Source organism: Heliangelus exortis, chromosome 3 (genome assembly GCF_036169615.1).
Source record: "Heliangelus exortis chromosome 3, bHelExo1.hap1, whole genome shotgun sequence".
NCBI lineage: Eukaryota > Metazoa > Chordata > Aves > Apodiformes > Trochilidae > Heliangelus > Heliangelus exortis.
The window spans coordinates 67,394,980-67,412,659 of NC_092424.1; the positions used below are offsets into that span (position 1 = coordinate 67,394,980).

Genomic DNA, 17,680 nt, shown 5'->3' on the forward strand with positions numbered 1-17,680 from the left:
TCCTTGTATGCATATTTAACTAGATAGTTCAAGATAGATATTTCTGATGTGAGGTCACTGGAGATGTGCAACAAATATACTGCCAACTCTTTTGGTGGGAGGTTCCATGATCATCACACAGCTACTTGGAGAGTTCTGCCTGCAGCTTTCCCCACCTTCCTCCTCACTGGCAGCCTGTGTGCCAGTTCAGCTGTCATCCCTAAGAGAGAACAAAACTTTTCTAACAGCACTTTTAGTTGCCTCAAATAACTGCTAAAATCTTGTCACTTTGGATTATGTTTTATCTTGCCTTCCAGCTTCTTGTTCAGTTTAAAAATGTGCTTTCCTTATAGAAAACTTTGTGCAGCTTATAATGTTTGCCAGAATTTTCATTTCTTCCTTTTCATTTCTTCTTTCCATTTCATCTAAGTACTGCCATGTTAGTTCCAAGCAACATTTCTGCCTTAGGGACCTTCACCTTAATCACATTTTGGTTGTGTTAACTCTGCGGCTTAAATAGAAATATTTCTGCAGTCCTCTCCTCTGTCACACAGAGCTATCTCAGTCCATCCATTGAAAGATGTAGCCTTTTCTAAAGTTGAGATATTATTTTCTTACATTCTTTCAGTGAAAAAAACCTAACAGCTGAGGACAGTATTACAGAGAGCACAACCTCTCTGGAATAAGACCACTTCCATGGGCTTTAAATCAGATGTTGAAAGTGATAATGAAAATGAAAGGAGTAAAAAAATAATGTTGTGTTTGCATTTTGTAAATTTACAAGTACTTTTGTAAGTTACAAGTACTTGTAATTCTGTAGAATAGTTTTCTGTACTCAGATACATGCAAACACAGAGCAAAAGGAGCTGACTTGGGGGAGGTTTTTTTTTTTGGTTGGTTGGTTTGGGTTTTTCAGATTGAATCTTAGTACAAATAGGAATATTGAGGGTATGAGACCTTGTGGAAAATATTTCAGGAAAACGTTTCTCATTAATTTTATTTCAATATGGCCTGATGACCTCCACAGACTTAGTGAGGCCTGCAGGTAGGACCTCACTGGGATGTATAGAGAACATGTAGACAACACTAGTTTCATGTACAGAGGGACTGCATATGCATATGTCTCCTGAGAGATTAAATTCAGAAACAGTTGCTGTAATGCTGAAGTGATACTTCCACTTAGAGAGAGCGGCACTGAAGTATTTATAAATCAAAACCTATGAAAATTTACTATCATCATCCCCATCATCATCATGTCCTTCTCTTTTCTCTTTTTAAATTAAGTGATTTAATTAAAAGAGTCATCAGCAGTAGCATATCACACAGAGATACAGTATTTGCACATTGTTCTTAACAATTAAGATTCAGCTATGGGTTTTTCACCTTGCTCAATGTCTAGAATACCTCATTTTCATATTTTTCATGAAGAAAAAATTTTCTGCAAAAAAGGCAGAAGTTTATCAAGCAATATATTCTGTATGATAGATTGTCCTATATTGTAGGTTATCCTGATCTACAGCCCGGCTGCATAAGGAGTTACTATTATTATTATTAGCACACCAGAAGTGTGTTAGAGATTCAGTCAGACTCAGATCTTCAATGTTGCGTGACTCCTCCATCAAGAGATGATGGACAGATCTTACAAAGGCTTTCTCTCTAGCACTAAAATAAACATGCTAATGACTATTTCATGACCCTTGAACACAATCAGAACAGCGTGACCTGCATCCAGACCATTAAACTCAGCCAGCCCTAAGGCAGGCAGGCTGAATGCATGCCCCTGACTTGTAGTGGCTCCCAAATTGTATCCTGGAGTCTTATGAAAGCTTTCTGGGCCAAATATTTAGTAGTATGGGAAGAAGAAAGAACAACTGCAGGCTCTGTTTAGTGTAGGATGCACTGGTGTCAACAAATCATCGTGTTCACCTCAGGTACATGCTTCTCTGATCTGTCTTCCTGATCTTGCTGTAAGAGATCAAGAAATACACTGGTTTGGATTTATCTCCAGTTTACACTTTGATAATAATAGAGACTCAGTAAATGTGCCCTCAAACATTGCGTGCACAGGACCTGCAAGCCTAACTCTTGGTTACTGCTGCCCCACTTGGCAGCAGCACATTTAAATCTCTGTTGAGATCTAGCCCAGGCTGACTTTCAAGGGCTTAAAGTCTAAACATATTTACCTACCAAAAGGTCTCATTGCAGTACTAGCCACTACACAGTCCAAACCCACTGACTGTTTATCAGACAGCCCTAGTAGTGGTGGGTGTAGCTGAACTGTCACTTCCAGAACTAACACCCTATCTCAGATACATTGGCTGGTGTTACCATGTGGGACAGAAAACCTGCAGCAACCAAAAAAAGTTTTAACAACTTATTTTGCAGTCTGAAAAGATTTTGCAACAGTGGCTTTATCCCTTGCAACAACTGATTTAACATTACCCTTTGTGTTGCTTTCTGATAAGTGTTTTATGTCTTGTCTCTGCAGACTGAAGAAGTCCTGAAGATTGATGGAGGGCCATGCTATTCAAACAGCAGGCGTTGCTGAGACAGAAGCTCTTTGTGCTAGGCAGCCTTGCTATTGGAAGTCTCCTATATCTAGTTGCCAGAGTTGGGAGCTTGGATAGGTAAGTCATTAAGTAGCTGTTTTCTTAATCATAAATGGGGCCAGATTGTCTGAGTTTTTGTTTCAAGTGGCTAATTGTTATTTTTAAGGGTTTTTTTTAGTGTCTACTCATGTATAGAAAGGCAGAAACCAGAGGTTTTCACTGTTTTTTCCCTCCCCTTTAGAGAAGAGAGTAGGCAAACAGAGTGGTGGCTCATCCCTGTCAAAGTATTTCTGGCTCTCCTTTTGTATTCTAAGTACATTGGCACTTGTCTTCAGAGAAGAAATAAACCAACATCCATTAAAAATGTAATTACAGTAGCTCATTTTTGTCCATGTGCATCTGTGTGTTGACCTCTAGTTTCATCAGAATGGTTATGATGTGTTTATATACCATATTTTCTAAATTTATAAGCAAGCAATTAATGTGCTACAGTGGTAGTTAAAATTAAGTATGAGCCTGTAGAGTAGCTCATCAAGTTTTGCATACAATTTCACTTGAAACATTGCTTCAGGGTTTGAGAATTTTAACTACGTTAATTAGCCAGCATTTTTCTGGAGTTGAATATGCTATATAAGCAGGTTGCTCTGCAAGTTATTTCCTGGAAAAAGCCCACAAAAACAGTAGAAAAGCCCACAAATGAAATCTGAGAGTATTTGGTACTTTTGACCAGGTGAGTTTTGACCAGGTGAGTAGTGCTACCTGCACTGACACTGCTGTTTCTGTCACCTTCAAAATGTCCTGGGATTGTCCTGGTAGGTGCTACACAAAAACAGGATTAAAAAGCAAACAAACAGGCAAAAATAGATGGTTTAAAAGAATGAATGACACAAGACTTCAGGAATTCCAGAAGCAGATAGGTAGCTTGCCAGTGCTCATGCTCCAGTAGAGCTCTTCTTTTAAATGGTGGAAAATAATTGCATTTGAAATTGTGACACAATGAATACACAATGAACTGACAAGAGAGCTACCTAGTGTTCATTGCTAGGATATGCTAAGTTCCATCTGAGGTCACTGGGTGCCTCTTCAGCTGCTTAAATCTACTTTAGAAGAAGAGGGAGACCACATACTCAGCAAGGAGCAAGTGCATTTGAAATTAAGCCCCACTAGTTGTGTCTTCTTTCCTCTGGTGGTCAAAGCATCTCTGAAACTTCAGAGATAAAAACTTCACTGAGACTAATGCGAATCTCTGAATGAAGAAAGAATTCCTTATTGGTCCCTGAAAAAGTATATTTTATGCTCCGAGGCATGAAATCTAATTAACCTTATGCTATTATCTATGCTTGCACATCTTCAGGATTTACTGATGGCTATAAAATTATCTCGCCACAATATTTGACTTTCTGACCTCCTGTGGCAGGAAATTCCACTGGTTTCACATATAATGTTGCCAATGGCAGAAAAATTCATTTTCATTCTTTTGCATTACCCAGTATGAAATATACTGCACTGATAAAAAGCAGACCTTTATTTGGACTGGTTATGAAAGGGAGAGAGGGAAGCACTAGGAAGGATGAGACACTGATGAATTAACTGGAAATGTTCTTCTGCCTTAGCACTGGGTCACAGTCTGAACTTGTTGAGTCTGAGAATAAAATGATATGGAGTGGCTTTGATAGACTTTGGAATAACAAATTTTTCAGGAAGAAATCAAGAATCAAATTTGAACAAGAGAGTTGAGAATGGCCCATATTTAATAGCCTCAGATTAGGCTCTTCAACAAGAATATTTTGAGTTTCCTTAGGCCCAAAGGGAAATTATCACTAGTTTATCTGATTCATTGTGTCATAAAGTCCAATAATTTGAGCACCTCCCTGCAGAGGAGGTTACAATCCTTCAGATACTGAGCACATGGAGCTGTTTAAATGTAGAAGCTGGAAAAGATGCTATGCCAATCAATATTGAGAAAATCTGTACCAGTCCTTGAATTGCCTGACTTTCTCATTGGCAGGAAGGGGAGAGCCTCTGTACCTGATTTCAATGTTTAGAACTTGAACCAGGTTTATAATCTTTTGCCACCATGACATCTACTTTGGAAGCCAATTAGCAAATACTCCTGATCAGAAGAGACAGACCTGCTAGTTGAGAGTAAGATCACCCAAACATACTTTAACTCTTTTGAAATTAGTCAAAAATGTAGTTCCCTGATGTGAATTGTTTTATGGTGGGTTTTCTCAAGAATATCTGTGGTGTTTTACTGTAGCAGTTTGAGAAATTTCTTGTTTTGGAAGAGCAACTTCAGTGATATAATAAATATCATATACTCTTTCTTTGCAAACAACTGTTTTTTAGTGGAGTAAATTACTTAAAGAATTATAAACATTAACATATTGTGATAAAACAGTAAATATTTACATCTGGAGACTCATCTATCACAATCTGAAATCTGTTTAATACCATCACTGCCAAGATCTTATAAATTATACTTCTTATTTAGAGAGAGGTCAAGAAAGGGGAAAGAGTTAAAAAAACTGAAATGTAAATTGTTGAGGAAGAACTTCTAATGACATCCAATCTTCTCCCTTAGGCTAGAGGACATCTCGAGTATTTATTTACTCTTTAAGGAAACCACCTTGTTTGACAAGCTGTTGTGTTACACTGAAGGCAGTGCTAACTGTCTTTTTGAGCAAAAGAGATAAATTTAGTTTAGATGGGTCTGGAACTGCTGTTGTAGAATCCTCTTTGCTTGAAAACAAATAACAAATACACAGAAGGAGAGGGAAGAGAGGAAGGGAGATAGCAATTGCAACTTCTGTTTCTTATGTTTTTAACTGCCACCTCACTGCTGAAGAAAGAATGCTTTACCAGCAACACCACAGTCTGACAACCAAATTGTACCACTGCTAAATCAAAGCATTGCTTTCTGCTTGGTTTTTGGTTTGGTTTGGTTTTTTAATTGTCAAGTTTCATCAGCATTTCAATGACTCTGTCCTTGCCACCAAGGCAGGCCCTTATGCGGTAGACAGAAGAGAGCAAAGGAAAAGAAGAGACTGGAAACTTGAAATAACAGTAGGAATTGTCCTCTCATCTTACCTTCTAATTAGTCTGCAGGACTTAGCTAGAACTTATGTGAGCCCAGCAATGTCATCTGGGTTGTTTCTTCAGCTCTGTCTGTACAGGTTGTACCTCAACATCTGGATAATCAAGGAAACAGTTAACAGGTCAGCCAGGGAGATCACGCTTACTTACACAATTACTTAGTCACAGCCATCCATTGTCCTGGCATCAGTGTCAAATTAGAGTCCCCAACAAGCAATGATGGATGGAAAAACCATAAAGAAATAAATAATTCTGTCCTGAAAGCAGGCTTGAATAATATACAGTAAATGAGTGAGGGGCCACATGCTGAGAAATCAGAATAAATACAGAATACCTAAACAGCTATTAATGAGCATTGCCCATCTGGTATACTGGCTGAGGCAGGGGTCTGGTGAGAAATAATAGCATGTGGCCATGTAATTTAAAAAACATATCATAATATATATGCACAGAGAGCTTATTTTAAAATTGCCTAGGCAACCTTTGTTCTTACATATCCTTTATTTTGGACCATGTGGCTATGCAAAATTATTAGTGATATTTTTCTGCAGGCCTTTGGAAGCTCTCTCTATGCACCAATTTCATTTTCAGTGCAATATTGGCCTGTATAATGACTGAAGCATTGACTTGAGGGTGGAAGTTCTGTAGGAGTAAAATTTAAAAAATTTTCTTACTGAATCATTTCTTGCATTAAGTGACATCAAATACAAGAAGGAAGCATTAGAAAAGTGGAAAAAGGTGAAATAATCACAGGTGGATATAAAATAACAGCACAAAAATGCAGGGACAAAATAAAAAACAGTAAGGCACAAAATTAGGTTCAGCGGGAGGATAATAAGTGATGACAAGAAATTCATTGATGTAATGATGCAATAAATGAAATTTTTAAAAGTTTTAGTGCCCTTGTTTCTGTGCCTTGATAATCATGTTTGATTCAGAGCCTTGGTATTTCTGAGTGATTTGCAATGAAAACACTAGACACCTTCCAAAGAGGAAGGCAAATACTGAAAGGTGATGTCTAGAAAGCTGGTTTTCATCCCTTTTATTCCTCTTCACTAAAAAAGGACAATTCTGGATCAGCAGCTGAGAAAAACAACACAATGGGAAGCACAAGAAAGTATTCAGGCTAGAATAAGAAACATTTTGGAAAGAGATTACTTAAATGAAGTGGATTTTCAGATCAAAATGACCAAATAAAATTCACCTTAGAATGCTTTAAAAACTGCCAAAGCAATCACAAAGAGGAATGTGGGGTGTGAAGCAAGATTTAGAAAGCCCTGAGACCAGTAATAATGTCCATGCTCACAAAGAGCAGGAAGGTGGAGTTAGGAGTTACTCAGTTAAATCACAGCACAGGACGGGGGAATCAATCAATTTTAAAATTATTTATTCACTGGCAGAATAAAATAAAAGTTGAAAGATGTGCACACCACCTCACAAAAGGCTTCCAAGAATATGAGTGCCTTATACAGACAACTTGCCTTAAGAGATATAAACTTCTTTTTTACAATTATTCCTTATTTTTCTTGCAGACTGCAGCCTCTTTGTCCCATCGATGGCCGATTTGGACCCCGCGGCCAGGAGGAAATCCCCCTGAGAGCTCTGCAGTTCAAGCGAGGGCTGCTCCACGAGTTCCGAAAAGGCAATGCCACCAAGGAACAAATACGACTGCACAACCTGGTTCAGCAGCTTCCCAAGGCCATTATCATCGGGGTGCGGAAAGGAGGCACCCGAGCACTGCTGGAGATGCTGAACCTTCACCCTGCAGTCGTCAAAGCTTCTCAAGAGATTCACTTCTTTGACAATGATGAGAACTATGCCAAGGGGATTGAGTGGTACCGGAAAAAAATGCCTTTTTCTTACCCTCATCAAATAACAATTGAGAAAAGCCCTGCATATTTTATCACCGAGGAAGTACCTGAAAGGATTTACAAAATGAACTCATCTATCAAATTATTGATCATTGTCAGGGAACCTACCACAAGAGCTATTTCTGATTACACTCAGGTGCTGGAAGGTAAGGAAAGAAAGAACAAAACTTACTACAAATTTGAGAAGCTGGCTATTGATGCTAATACCTGCGAAGTGAACACTAAGTATAAGGCGGTGAGAACCAGCATCTACACAAAACATCTGGAAAGATGGTTAAAATACTTCCCAATCGAGCAGTTTCACATTGTGGATGGAGATCGCCTCATCACAGAACCATTGCCAGAACTCCAGCTGGTTGAGAAGTTTCTAAATCTTCCTCCTAGAATAAGTCAGTATAACTTGTACTTCAATGCCACCAGGGGGTTTTACTGCTTGAGATTTAACATTGTCTTTAACAAGTGCCTGGCGGGTAGCAAGGGACGCATCCATCCAGAGGTGGATACCTCTGTCATTACCAAATTGCGCAAGTTCTTTCATCCTTTTAATCAAAAGTTTTACCAGATCACTGGGAGGACATTTAACTGGCCCTAAATTAAACTTCATACACTTTCTGTTGCACCTGGGACATGCAATAAGTGTCTCTGCTAAAATATGCACTTTTCATGGACACAGCTATCAAAGTAACTTTTTTCATGCGTACGTGTACATATGCAGTGTGCGACCAAATATACAGTGGGATCAATTTTTTCTACAGAGTACTAACTAACATAAATCTTCTGTCAGCATAGTTGCATCTTTTAAGATATAATATTAAAGGCAAAGGAGTTATTTAGAGACATAAAGTCAGACACCGTTAAAAGGGTCAGTTTTCCTCTCGCTTAGTGAAGTGTTTATGTGACATACTTATTGATCTAAGCAGACGTTAGCTTATGCCATAAAAATTCATGTCAAAAGTCATTGATGCTGTGAGAAAGCATGATTTTTGGGCTACATTTGGTATGTATATTGCTAAAGGAATACTGACACTTTATCACAGTGCTGAATTTTTACAACGAGAGTGGATAGTACTATTTTCTTATTATTTGAAACTAATATCTTAAACAAACAACATTGTTTCAGAGTTCCTGTGGTGAGACTGCACTACTGTTTTATTGTATGGACCATAGTGTCACTTGTAGCATGTCAATCATGTGTCAAAAAGGTCAAATAATTTTTTCTTCTATGCTTGTGTGTCAACAAAGCTGATCGTGTATATAGTGTACAATGTTTGTAAATACTGGTTTCACACTAAGTAATTCTATTTTGTAAACTGAATATGGCTATTTAATTTATTGTGAAAATTAAATTTATTGTGGTATTTAAAAATGGAATGGATTAAAATTACCATATGTGCAACAGCTTTTCACTTTTCCTTGATGTATATCAGTGTGGTCCCTTAGTCCAGATGAATCCTGTTTAAGTGTATTAAAGGAAGGTGCATGTGTAAATTGTTTCTAGGCAGTCAAGAAAACTGTTACATGGGTTGAAGCTGAGTTTATTAAAAAACACACCTGTCTGGGAATCTGGTGTAATACACACCTCAAAGAACATTATTGCTGTTCTGTTTGTAGCACTTTGCTATAATTAATTCGATTGCAGTAGCCTGTGAGGCTCAAGAATAACTGTAAAGATTACTGCAACCAGGTATATCAGAAAAGCAGAGCAATCATTAAAGCTGAATTGACAGACAGGCAAGCAAGATTAGAAAAATTATAGAGATTTCATTACTGGAAGCTGGTGATTTTTCAGAAGTAAAAGAAAACTTGCGATACCTCTGCTTTTATCTGGTAACATCTGCACCTGCTCTAGACACCCAACCCCTGTGTCCTCATTCCTGGTATAAACATATAGCTCATTTTTCCATTTAACAAGTGACAAGAAATTAGCTCAGAAATTTAGTATTTTCATGCTTTATATATTGTATGGCTCTTAAAGATTCATAAGAAAAAGAATAAAAGTAACTGAAAGAAAAGAAAAGAAACAAAAGAAAAGAAACAAAAACATAGTACCAACCACTTTAAAATCAGTATCTAAAGATTGATTGGGACACAGATTTTGGTAGGTATCCAGCATATCTGAATATTCTGACCTACAGTAGCAGAGTAGACAGTAGTTCAGATTATAAGAAGATCGAATTATCCCCGTGGGCTGTTTATCTTGCTCAATGATTTGGAAGCATTGGTTTTCTAAATAAGTGATTTTTAAATCTCTTGTGAGAGATTGCTACTTGTGTTATATCTTTAATCACATGCGCTAGCACTGTGAGCAATGTGCCCTTTCTTTGTGCTGCTGAGGAGCCTTGCCAACACAACACGGTAGAACATATGTGAAATTTTCTGCAGCAGCTACAACGCTACTTACTGTTTTCTTCTATGAGAGCCATTTATCCTGCCCACAGCCAGGCATAAAGGCCGAGGCATTTAATTCACTCGATAGTGTTCAAGGAGGAGATTTTATCCAATTTAACATTGCTCTTCAGGTAAGCAGAGAGATTCCAGGCAGCCTCGTGTGATACCTATCGGCTTCCTATAGTCCTGGCTATAGGCTACAACTGAAGGTGAGATGTATTTTGAGTGAAAGGGATAAATTAGGTCAAAGTTACCTCTAAGAGTAAAATGTGTGTGTGAAATTAATATCTCTCTGCTTTGATCAGAAAAGCCATAGAGGCTGTGATCTAACATGCACAACTATGTACATTCCTGGATTAACTCCAGTTCATCAATTTTGAAGGCACATGGATAAATTTAAGCAAATATGGTTCAAAAAGGCAAAGAGGAAGAGTCAAGAATAGTAAGGAAGGAAAGTGAGTTCAGAGACATTACAATGTATTGGGAAGCCTAAAAGAGAGATTGACTCATTAAGGCTTGAAGGCATCATTCCCAAGTCTTTTTGACACTGGTTCTTAATACAATGGTGTATTAGTTAATACATTATAGTTTTAATACAATAAAACTGGTTCTTAATACAATGGTGAGACACACCACCAAAAGAACATTCCTAGGTTAATGGTGATTTGCTGCAGCATTCATAGCTGGCTTGAGAAGCTCTGGTACTCACCTCTTGAGGAGCAATTTGTGAATAATTCATTTCAGCCTCTGCTTTGCTTTTCTAATCCTGAGTGAATAATTTCTATTCAAATTGACCATGAATGTTCAGACTAGGAGGAGTGCTCATAGCCTGAGTTTATGATTGTGGAGTGATGAAGAGCTATATGAAGTTGCAGCTGTTAACTTATGGCATTCAAGTTCTGTAAAGATGTTTCATCTCTCACATTTTCTATACACTAAAATTGCAGGCTTCACAGCTTTGATAAATGTTTGGATTAAAACTGCTAATATTTCTGTGCATTTTTATCAGATTGTCCCAGCTGCTATTTAAACTACACAGAACAACAATTTGCAGCATAATAGACTATCAGAGATGAATTTGAAATTGTATTTTCATAAATCAGTATATAAGTTGGATAAAGGACTGACATTTGGAGATCGGAGATTTATTTACCATTAGCCCACAAAGCTGCCTTTTTTGAGAGAAAGCAGAATAATCGTGATGAAAATTTATTTGTCCTGTTTTAGTGTTTGGGTTTGTTTGGGGTTTTTTTTGCCATAATGTCTAAGAATAGACATAGAATAGACATAGACAATGGTTTTACCACATATTTCAACATACTAGTCTAAGGAGCAATCCAAGGAGCAATAGGCACAAACTGAAACACAGGAGGTACCATCTGAACATCAGGAGACTATTTTACTGACGAGGTGCTTTCAAATGTTGCCCAGAGAGGCTGCAGAGTCTCCATCATCAGAGTTATTCAAAAGCCATCTGGACATAGTCCTGCGAAATTGGCTCTAGGTGTCCCTGCTTGATCAGGGGCTCAACAACTCCATGAAGATATCCCTCTACTTTTAATGTTCTTCTTAAGTATTGTCCATCAGTTCAGTGTTACACAGACCTCAGAAAAACTCCAAGCCCAGTGTCACGAGCCATTCAAATCACTGCTCAAAGCCACACCGCAGAAGCGCTGCTGTGTGTGTGTCTGTTCCCTGGCTAGGTGACCGAGCTCATACTGGGAGTCTGTGCAACTTATTGGAATGCTCTGACTGGAGAAGACAAGGCTGACAGAGGATACAGTAACACAAGGTCCCCAGCAGGTAAACTTACAGTAAAAGAAAATTTAGCGAAGCTTTTTTCAAGAAGCTCACGGTGAGCAATGTCTCTTGCATGGCATTGTCTACAGTAAGACACAGGCATACCCATAAACCTGAGACAGTAGAGCTTGGAGTGTGCTAGTGGCTGCTTATACTGGACACATGCCTTAGGGATATATCCAGTATGTGTGGGCTGCTGAGTGAATGCAAAGTATTCATGTCTTAAGACACATGGTCAAATTTCACTTATATCACTGTTGTGATTTATGTGTAAGACGGGTGTAGATCATAATTTGAGTAAGTTAAAACAGAAGCTCAATCAACTCATCACAAACAACATGGCAATAAAGTTTTGGAGAAACTTTCTTTCCTTGTCCTCCATGTAGGCTCCTTGAAATTAGTGAGACTTGTTGAAATCAAATTTAGCAAGCTAGATCTATTTTACACTAAACAATCAAATGTTAGCAATAACTAGAGAGTAAAGCCCCTATAAAATTCCTGGAAGCTGGTTTGTGTGAAGTTTTCAAATTATGCTTTTACAAGAGATGAGACTTTACTACTTAGATGCTTGGATGCTTTACTCAGATGCTCATGCACCTGTCCAAGGTGGCAAGCTCAGAAATTTCATGAGTTTTAGGCTTTTCTGAATTCCATAATTCTCTTTTCAGGCATTTTCAGTCTGATGGAATAAGCTTATTGTTAAACTGGGGTACCTAAATCCTGTGCTGAAGTCACATCTCATTATTTTGCAGACATGATTTCACACATGCAACTGATTTATCTCCAGTGAAGTAGGGTTGAGTGCTCTAGTAAAAGGTCTTTACTTGCAGTTTATCTGATATGTTTCACTGAACTTCCAGCAGTGCAAGAGACCATTCCAACAACAGCATATCACTGAAGTATCTGCATCCTTGGAGAAGGTGAAAGATGGAGACATCACTGGAAGGGATTTTAAATAACCAAGTGAAAATGTTCAAGGTTCTGCTTGTCCTAAAGCAGCTAATGCTGGATTAAGGATTCTCCAGAAACATAATTTGCTAATGACAGTCTTACAAATCATTGCTTCTTGTTTTGGTATAATGACTGAGATCCCACAGTTACCAGAATGTTCACAAATTACTCTTCTTCGTAAAGAAGTGGTAAGGAGTTACATGTTATAGAAATTTGGTATCTTCACTTTTATTTAAAATAAATGTGGGGTTTTTTCTGAGTAAAATTAACTTTAGAATTTATAGAGGGATTCCACAATCCCCTAGCAGTTTAAGTCAACACAGGTGATGCCTGCCAAAGCCCCACAACCTCCCTGCCCACACAATGTATGTGCACTGATTCTCATGCTTACATGCTTCTTCCACTTGGAGATGATTCAGTTCACTATGCAAGTAGAAGACCAACCTGTCCTAAGAAGGTGAATACAGTCACTAAAACTATCCTGTGTCAGAGCAAAGTCTTCAAACCCGATCTCTTACTAGAAGTGACCAATAGCTGATGCTTCAGGAAGGACATAATGACTAGGAAACCATAAAGACATTTCCAGGCTCTCATGGTTTGCAGTCACTGGATGTCTCCAGTGAGAGGGGGCAGTCTGGAGATGCAGCAGCACTCAGTACCTTCTATTTCTGTGTACTTAGCCAGAAAATCTTTGAACCTACTGACCAGGTGTTTCTGAGCTGCACTTGAAACACTTCTGTATTACTAGTTCACAAGAACAGATACATAAAATAAATCAGAGAAGTTTGCCTAGTAACTTTAAAATCTGATGGCAATAGAAGTTTAAAATTCCTTCCTAACTCACTTGAAAAATGCAATGGTTTGTTTTATTAGTTTCTCAAAAAAAATACTTGTCATGATACTTCAAACTTAGAAGAGATCCCTGAGCTGACTTGGTCCTCCAATTTGTAAAAGGCTGCAGAAAAAAAACCCAAAACAAATTATTGTAAAGTTTACTTTTTTAAGAATTTGTTTTCAGACAAAAGGACTTTGGATAAATATAGAGTTTTTAAATAGTAATGTCAGATATTTTTTCTTATTTTACCTGTCAACCCCAAGGACATTGACTGGTGACAGAGATACAGTGCTGTTAGTCATCTACTTCAGTGTCCTTGTTTAGATTCTATTGTGTAGGATTTACCTCACAGAGGAGGAAAAAAAATTTAAAGCCTTAGCGACAGAGATCTAATGACTCTTAGATTGCCTTATATGAACTTGATTTTGTTATTGAAGCCTCATGCATGGTGATGTGCCCAAGGTAATCATTATCACTACCTGTAAATGGATTTTTCTCTTTCTTTATGAGTTTTTTTGAGGAGGTGCCTTGTGTATAATATCCCATAGCACTCTTCTAGCAGCGGATCATCTCTGGCTAATCTGTGCTTCAAAGCCTGATTTACCTTCTGAAAACACACCTAATAAGACCATCTTCAGAATTACCAGCTATCATTAACTGCTTTTACATTTATAAAGGATTTATAAAGGCTTCTTTTTGCAACAGTGCACCAATGAGAGTCAAGCCCATCAAGAATATCCATGTGTTATCAATCTGGATAGCAGGCTTTTTCACAGGGCTTGAGTTGACAAGTGCAAGAAAAACACAGAAAAGATTAGAAAGCCATAGTCCATCTGCTGCACTGTGTTTATCATATGGTAAATAAGATTACCTGCTGTTTTGACATTCCTATTAAAACTAGCAGTAGCATGACTTCAGGAGCTGATGTTGACCAAACTGTCTAACTCTTTTTAGCTAATATATAGCTTATTTCAGTTCAGCTTTGATACCATTAAACTTTTTATCAAAGTTCTCTCTCATGGTGCACAGTAAGCTACAACTCTTCCTGAAATGTATGTCTTGTGAGACAGAAAAATAAACATCAGCAGAGGCTGCCCCAGATTTTGACCCTGTGATTGCACAGAAATGCTGTTGCACAAGGAATTAAATTCTTCTGATGTTCTTGTGATTCCTCGCTGATTTCCCCTATCAACTTTTAAATTAATCTGCCCTCTGCAGGAGTAGTCACTGCTATGGAAGGTTAATGCTTCTGTGAAAATGTCCTGATTATTGATCAGGATTCAGGCAAAATATGAAACACATATGTTCTGAACAGACTGCAGTTCTTCAATACAGTACACATAAAGTGCAGCAAATCATAGGACATGACAAGGAATCAATGCCACTTCAATACATCTAACATTATGCCTCTGGCTGATTAAATAAACAAAAAGAAACATGACAGACTCATGCACATCTTACTCCTGGCCTTAATTGCAAACAACTGTTTTGTAATGTATGAGGCCCTTGCCATCCAATTCCTTGGATGATTTTTCCACTGATGAAAGACTTTCCACTTCGTTGAGCTGTGAAGGCATCACTTCTATTCCAAACCCATGGAGACAGAAGAATTAATTTACAATTCCTTACCATATGAAAAAAATGATAGGCATTTCATAGGAGCTGGGACTGCCAGCAGCACTGTTACTAACTTCATCTTCAGAAAATTGTTCCAGCTGTTACAAGTTCTTCAGTGTAGCTCCGCTACATCTTTGCAGAAACAGGAGAAAGCCTTTGTACTTTGGATGGCTGTGGTGCAAATCAGTGCCTTGCAAAGAAGCAGGCCAGACCTATATGGTTAGTGAAGCAAAACCACCTGTCTTAAGAGAAGTGCCACATTTGCTATGCATTCAAACAGCAACCCTGCCCCAAGGATATAAAGGAGATAATAGTCCCTTCCTTCCTTTTCCTTCCTTTTCCTTCCTTTTCCTTCCTTTTCCTTCCTTTTCCTTCCTTTTCCTTCCTTCTCCTTCCTTTTCCTTCCTTTTCCTTCCTTCCTTCCTTCCTTCCTTCCTTCCTTCCTTCCTTCCTTCCTTCCTTCCTTCCTTCCTTCCTTCCTTCCTTCCTTCCTTCCTTCCTTCCTTCCTTCCTTCCTTCCTTCCTTCCTTCCTTCCTTCCTTCCTTCCTTCCTTCCTCTGTCTCTCTCTCTCTCTCTCTCTCTCTGTGAATGGTAAGGCCAATGTTTTAAGAGGCAGAGACATGTAATTATCCTTGCCTTCTGTAGTAATTAACAATGCATATTCTGTGCAATGGGCAGTTATTGTTACACCTTCAGGCTCATTTAAATCAATTTTCTCAGAAGGGCCACAGGATTAACTGGAGGAGAAATGCCTTCACTGATGATTAGAGAGGAAGTCTGACTATGTTTCCATCTTGGAATCTAAAATTGCCACCTGCTTGTATGAGGCCTGCCCTGATATACTGGCCTGCCATTCTGTCCACTGATAATAAAAGGGAAACAAGAACAGTAACTTATACCAGTTCATTTATATTTAAGGTCTAGTAAAATTTAATTTTGCAAAGTCACACAGGCTTTATTTTAAAATGTTTTAAATTGACATTGTTTCACTGCTGTAATTTTTGCGCCTCTTCTGACACACAGAAATTAAAAGAAATCCAGAATACCACCATTCAGACATCTCATCAAGCCTTGGAGCTACCTAAACACTCCAGATTTCTATTTTGACTAGATTTTAATGGATTAGAATAGTAATGACACAAAATGTTAGGTTGGTTTATAAATAAAAGTAGCTGCAATGCATTCTTATACTGCAGAAAACAGCAGAAGGAATAACAGGAGTACACTAAAAATTGTAGATACATTCTCCTCCTTGTTGTTCCTAACAGATTCTCCTTGCCAGCTTTCTCTAGCAACCCCAAAAGTACACTGAATTACGCCCAGAGCTACATTGTGGCTGGGATTTTCTTTGACTGTATAACAAGCATTCAAATTCCCTCAAGCTGACGTAACTGGATTGTCAGGTAGCCTTTTGGGGGGGCAAGTACAAACCAGAACTGATAAAAACAAGGTTGCATGCTATGAATGTTTGCTAGCCTTGCTCAGCAGCTGCTGATCTTGTACAGCCTCCTCAGGAAGCCTAATGGATGGATGGATTCCGTGAATTCTTGGAGAGGTAAGAAGCTGTATTGATATTCTTGGTGTGGATTGCATTGGTTGCTGAATCATTACTCATATTGAGGGCAACCTAGCACTTACTCCTGGGTTACAAATTCTGCAACATGGTTAAAAAGTTTAGATAGTGCAAAAATCAATAGGACAAGCTATGGAGCAGACAACTAACCCTAACCCTAACCCATATACTAAAAAAAAAAATAAACCCTGAAGCCTTCAAACTATGATCTTATCCTCAAATTCCACTGCAAAAATGCACTGTAATTCTCTAGGATTAAAAGAAATTTGTTTGACCCATTACCTGCCACAGAGCTTCAGATCATTCCTTGTCATGCGAACTTGAACGCTTTGAAAGTTGGAATTTCATCTAGCAACAGACATCCTAATAATAGCTGCTGTGATGGGGTACTGCTGTGAAGCAGCTTCAAGCCATCAAAACTGCCTAAAGAAAAGGGTGGGTGTTACTTTAAAACTCTGTCAAAAAATTACAAGAAAACAAAAAAGCATTACAGCTGATGGTTTTGTCCAAGGGCAATTCTGCTGAAAAGCCCATAAAATTGAATATATCTTCAGTAGTGCATCTTCTTAATATGATGTTTTAAGTACACTATTACTTAGAAATTAATTCAATTTTTAAACACAGAAAGTTCAACAGCTCCATGATATTTAATGTTTTACCAGTGCTGATGAGCATAGGATTCTTTCCCCAGCCATTTCCAGATAACATAAAAATTGGTGAGATAATAAATAATCAGGAAGTCAGCTACTATTACCCAATGACTGTATTTTACTGTCATTTTGACCAAAAATACACCATTGGTTTATTGAACCTGACAAAAAAAAGATCAAGACCCATTTCAATGCATAATTGCTTCATCAGTGTCAAGACCATTTACATTATAACTCCTTCAGTATTATGGTCCCTCCTTCCAATTTTGTTATCTGATAGTGCACAAGCCCCTTTTGTGTCATCTGCAGGATGACTTATCGGGATGCAAGGTAGTTTTTATAGATGTCTAGGGGTTACTATATTTCTGTT

The 17,680-nt window shown here is 38.1% G+C and overlaps 1 protein-coding gene across 7 annotated transcripts in view; it reads left to right on the forward strand.

Annotated features, from left to right (window-relative positions):
- Nucleotides 1-13,470, forward strand: part of HS3ST5 (heparan sulfate-glucosamine 3-sulfotransferase 5) — a 197,224-nt gene extending 183,754 nt beyond the window's left edge. For 6 of the 7 annotated variants that reach the window (XM_071741124.1, XM_071741123.1, XM_071741125.1 and 3 more), the window contains 2 exons: nucleotides 2,468-2,606; nucleotides 7,157-8,897. In XM_071741124.1, the coding sequence (XP_071597225.1) occupies nucleotides 2,500-2,606; nucleotides 7,157-8,087 (1,038 nt within the window). In that variant the 5' untranslated portion in view covers nucleotides 2,468-2,499 and the 3' untranslated portion in view covers nucleotides 8,088-8,897. Of the gene's footprint in view, nucleotides 1-2,467; nucleotides 2,607-7,156; nucleotides 8,898-10,014; nucleotides 10,093-12,543 lie in introns of those variants that run through there. The other variant, XM_071741126.1, reaches the window with a different exon arrangement.
- Nucleotides 13,471-17,680: the final 4,210 nt, after the last annotated feature.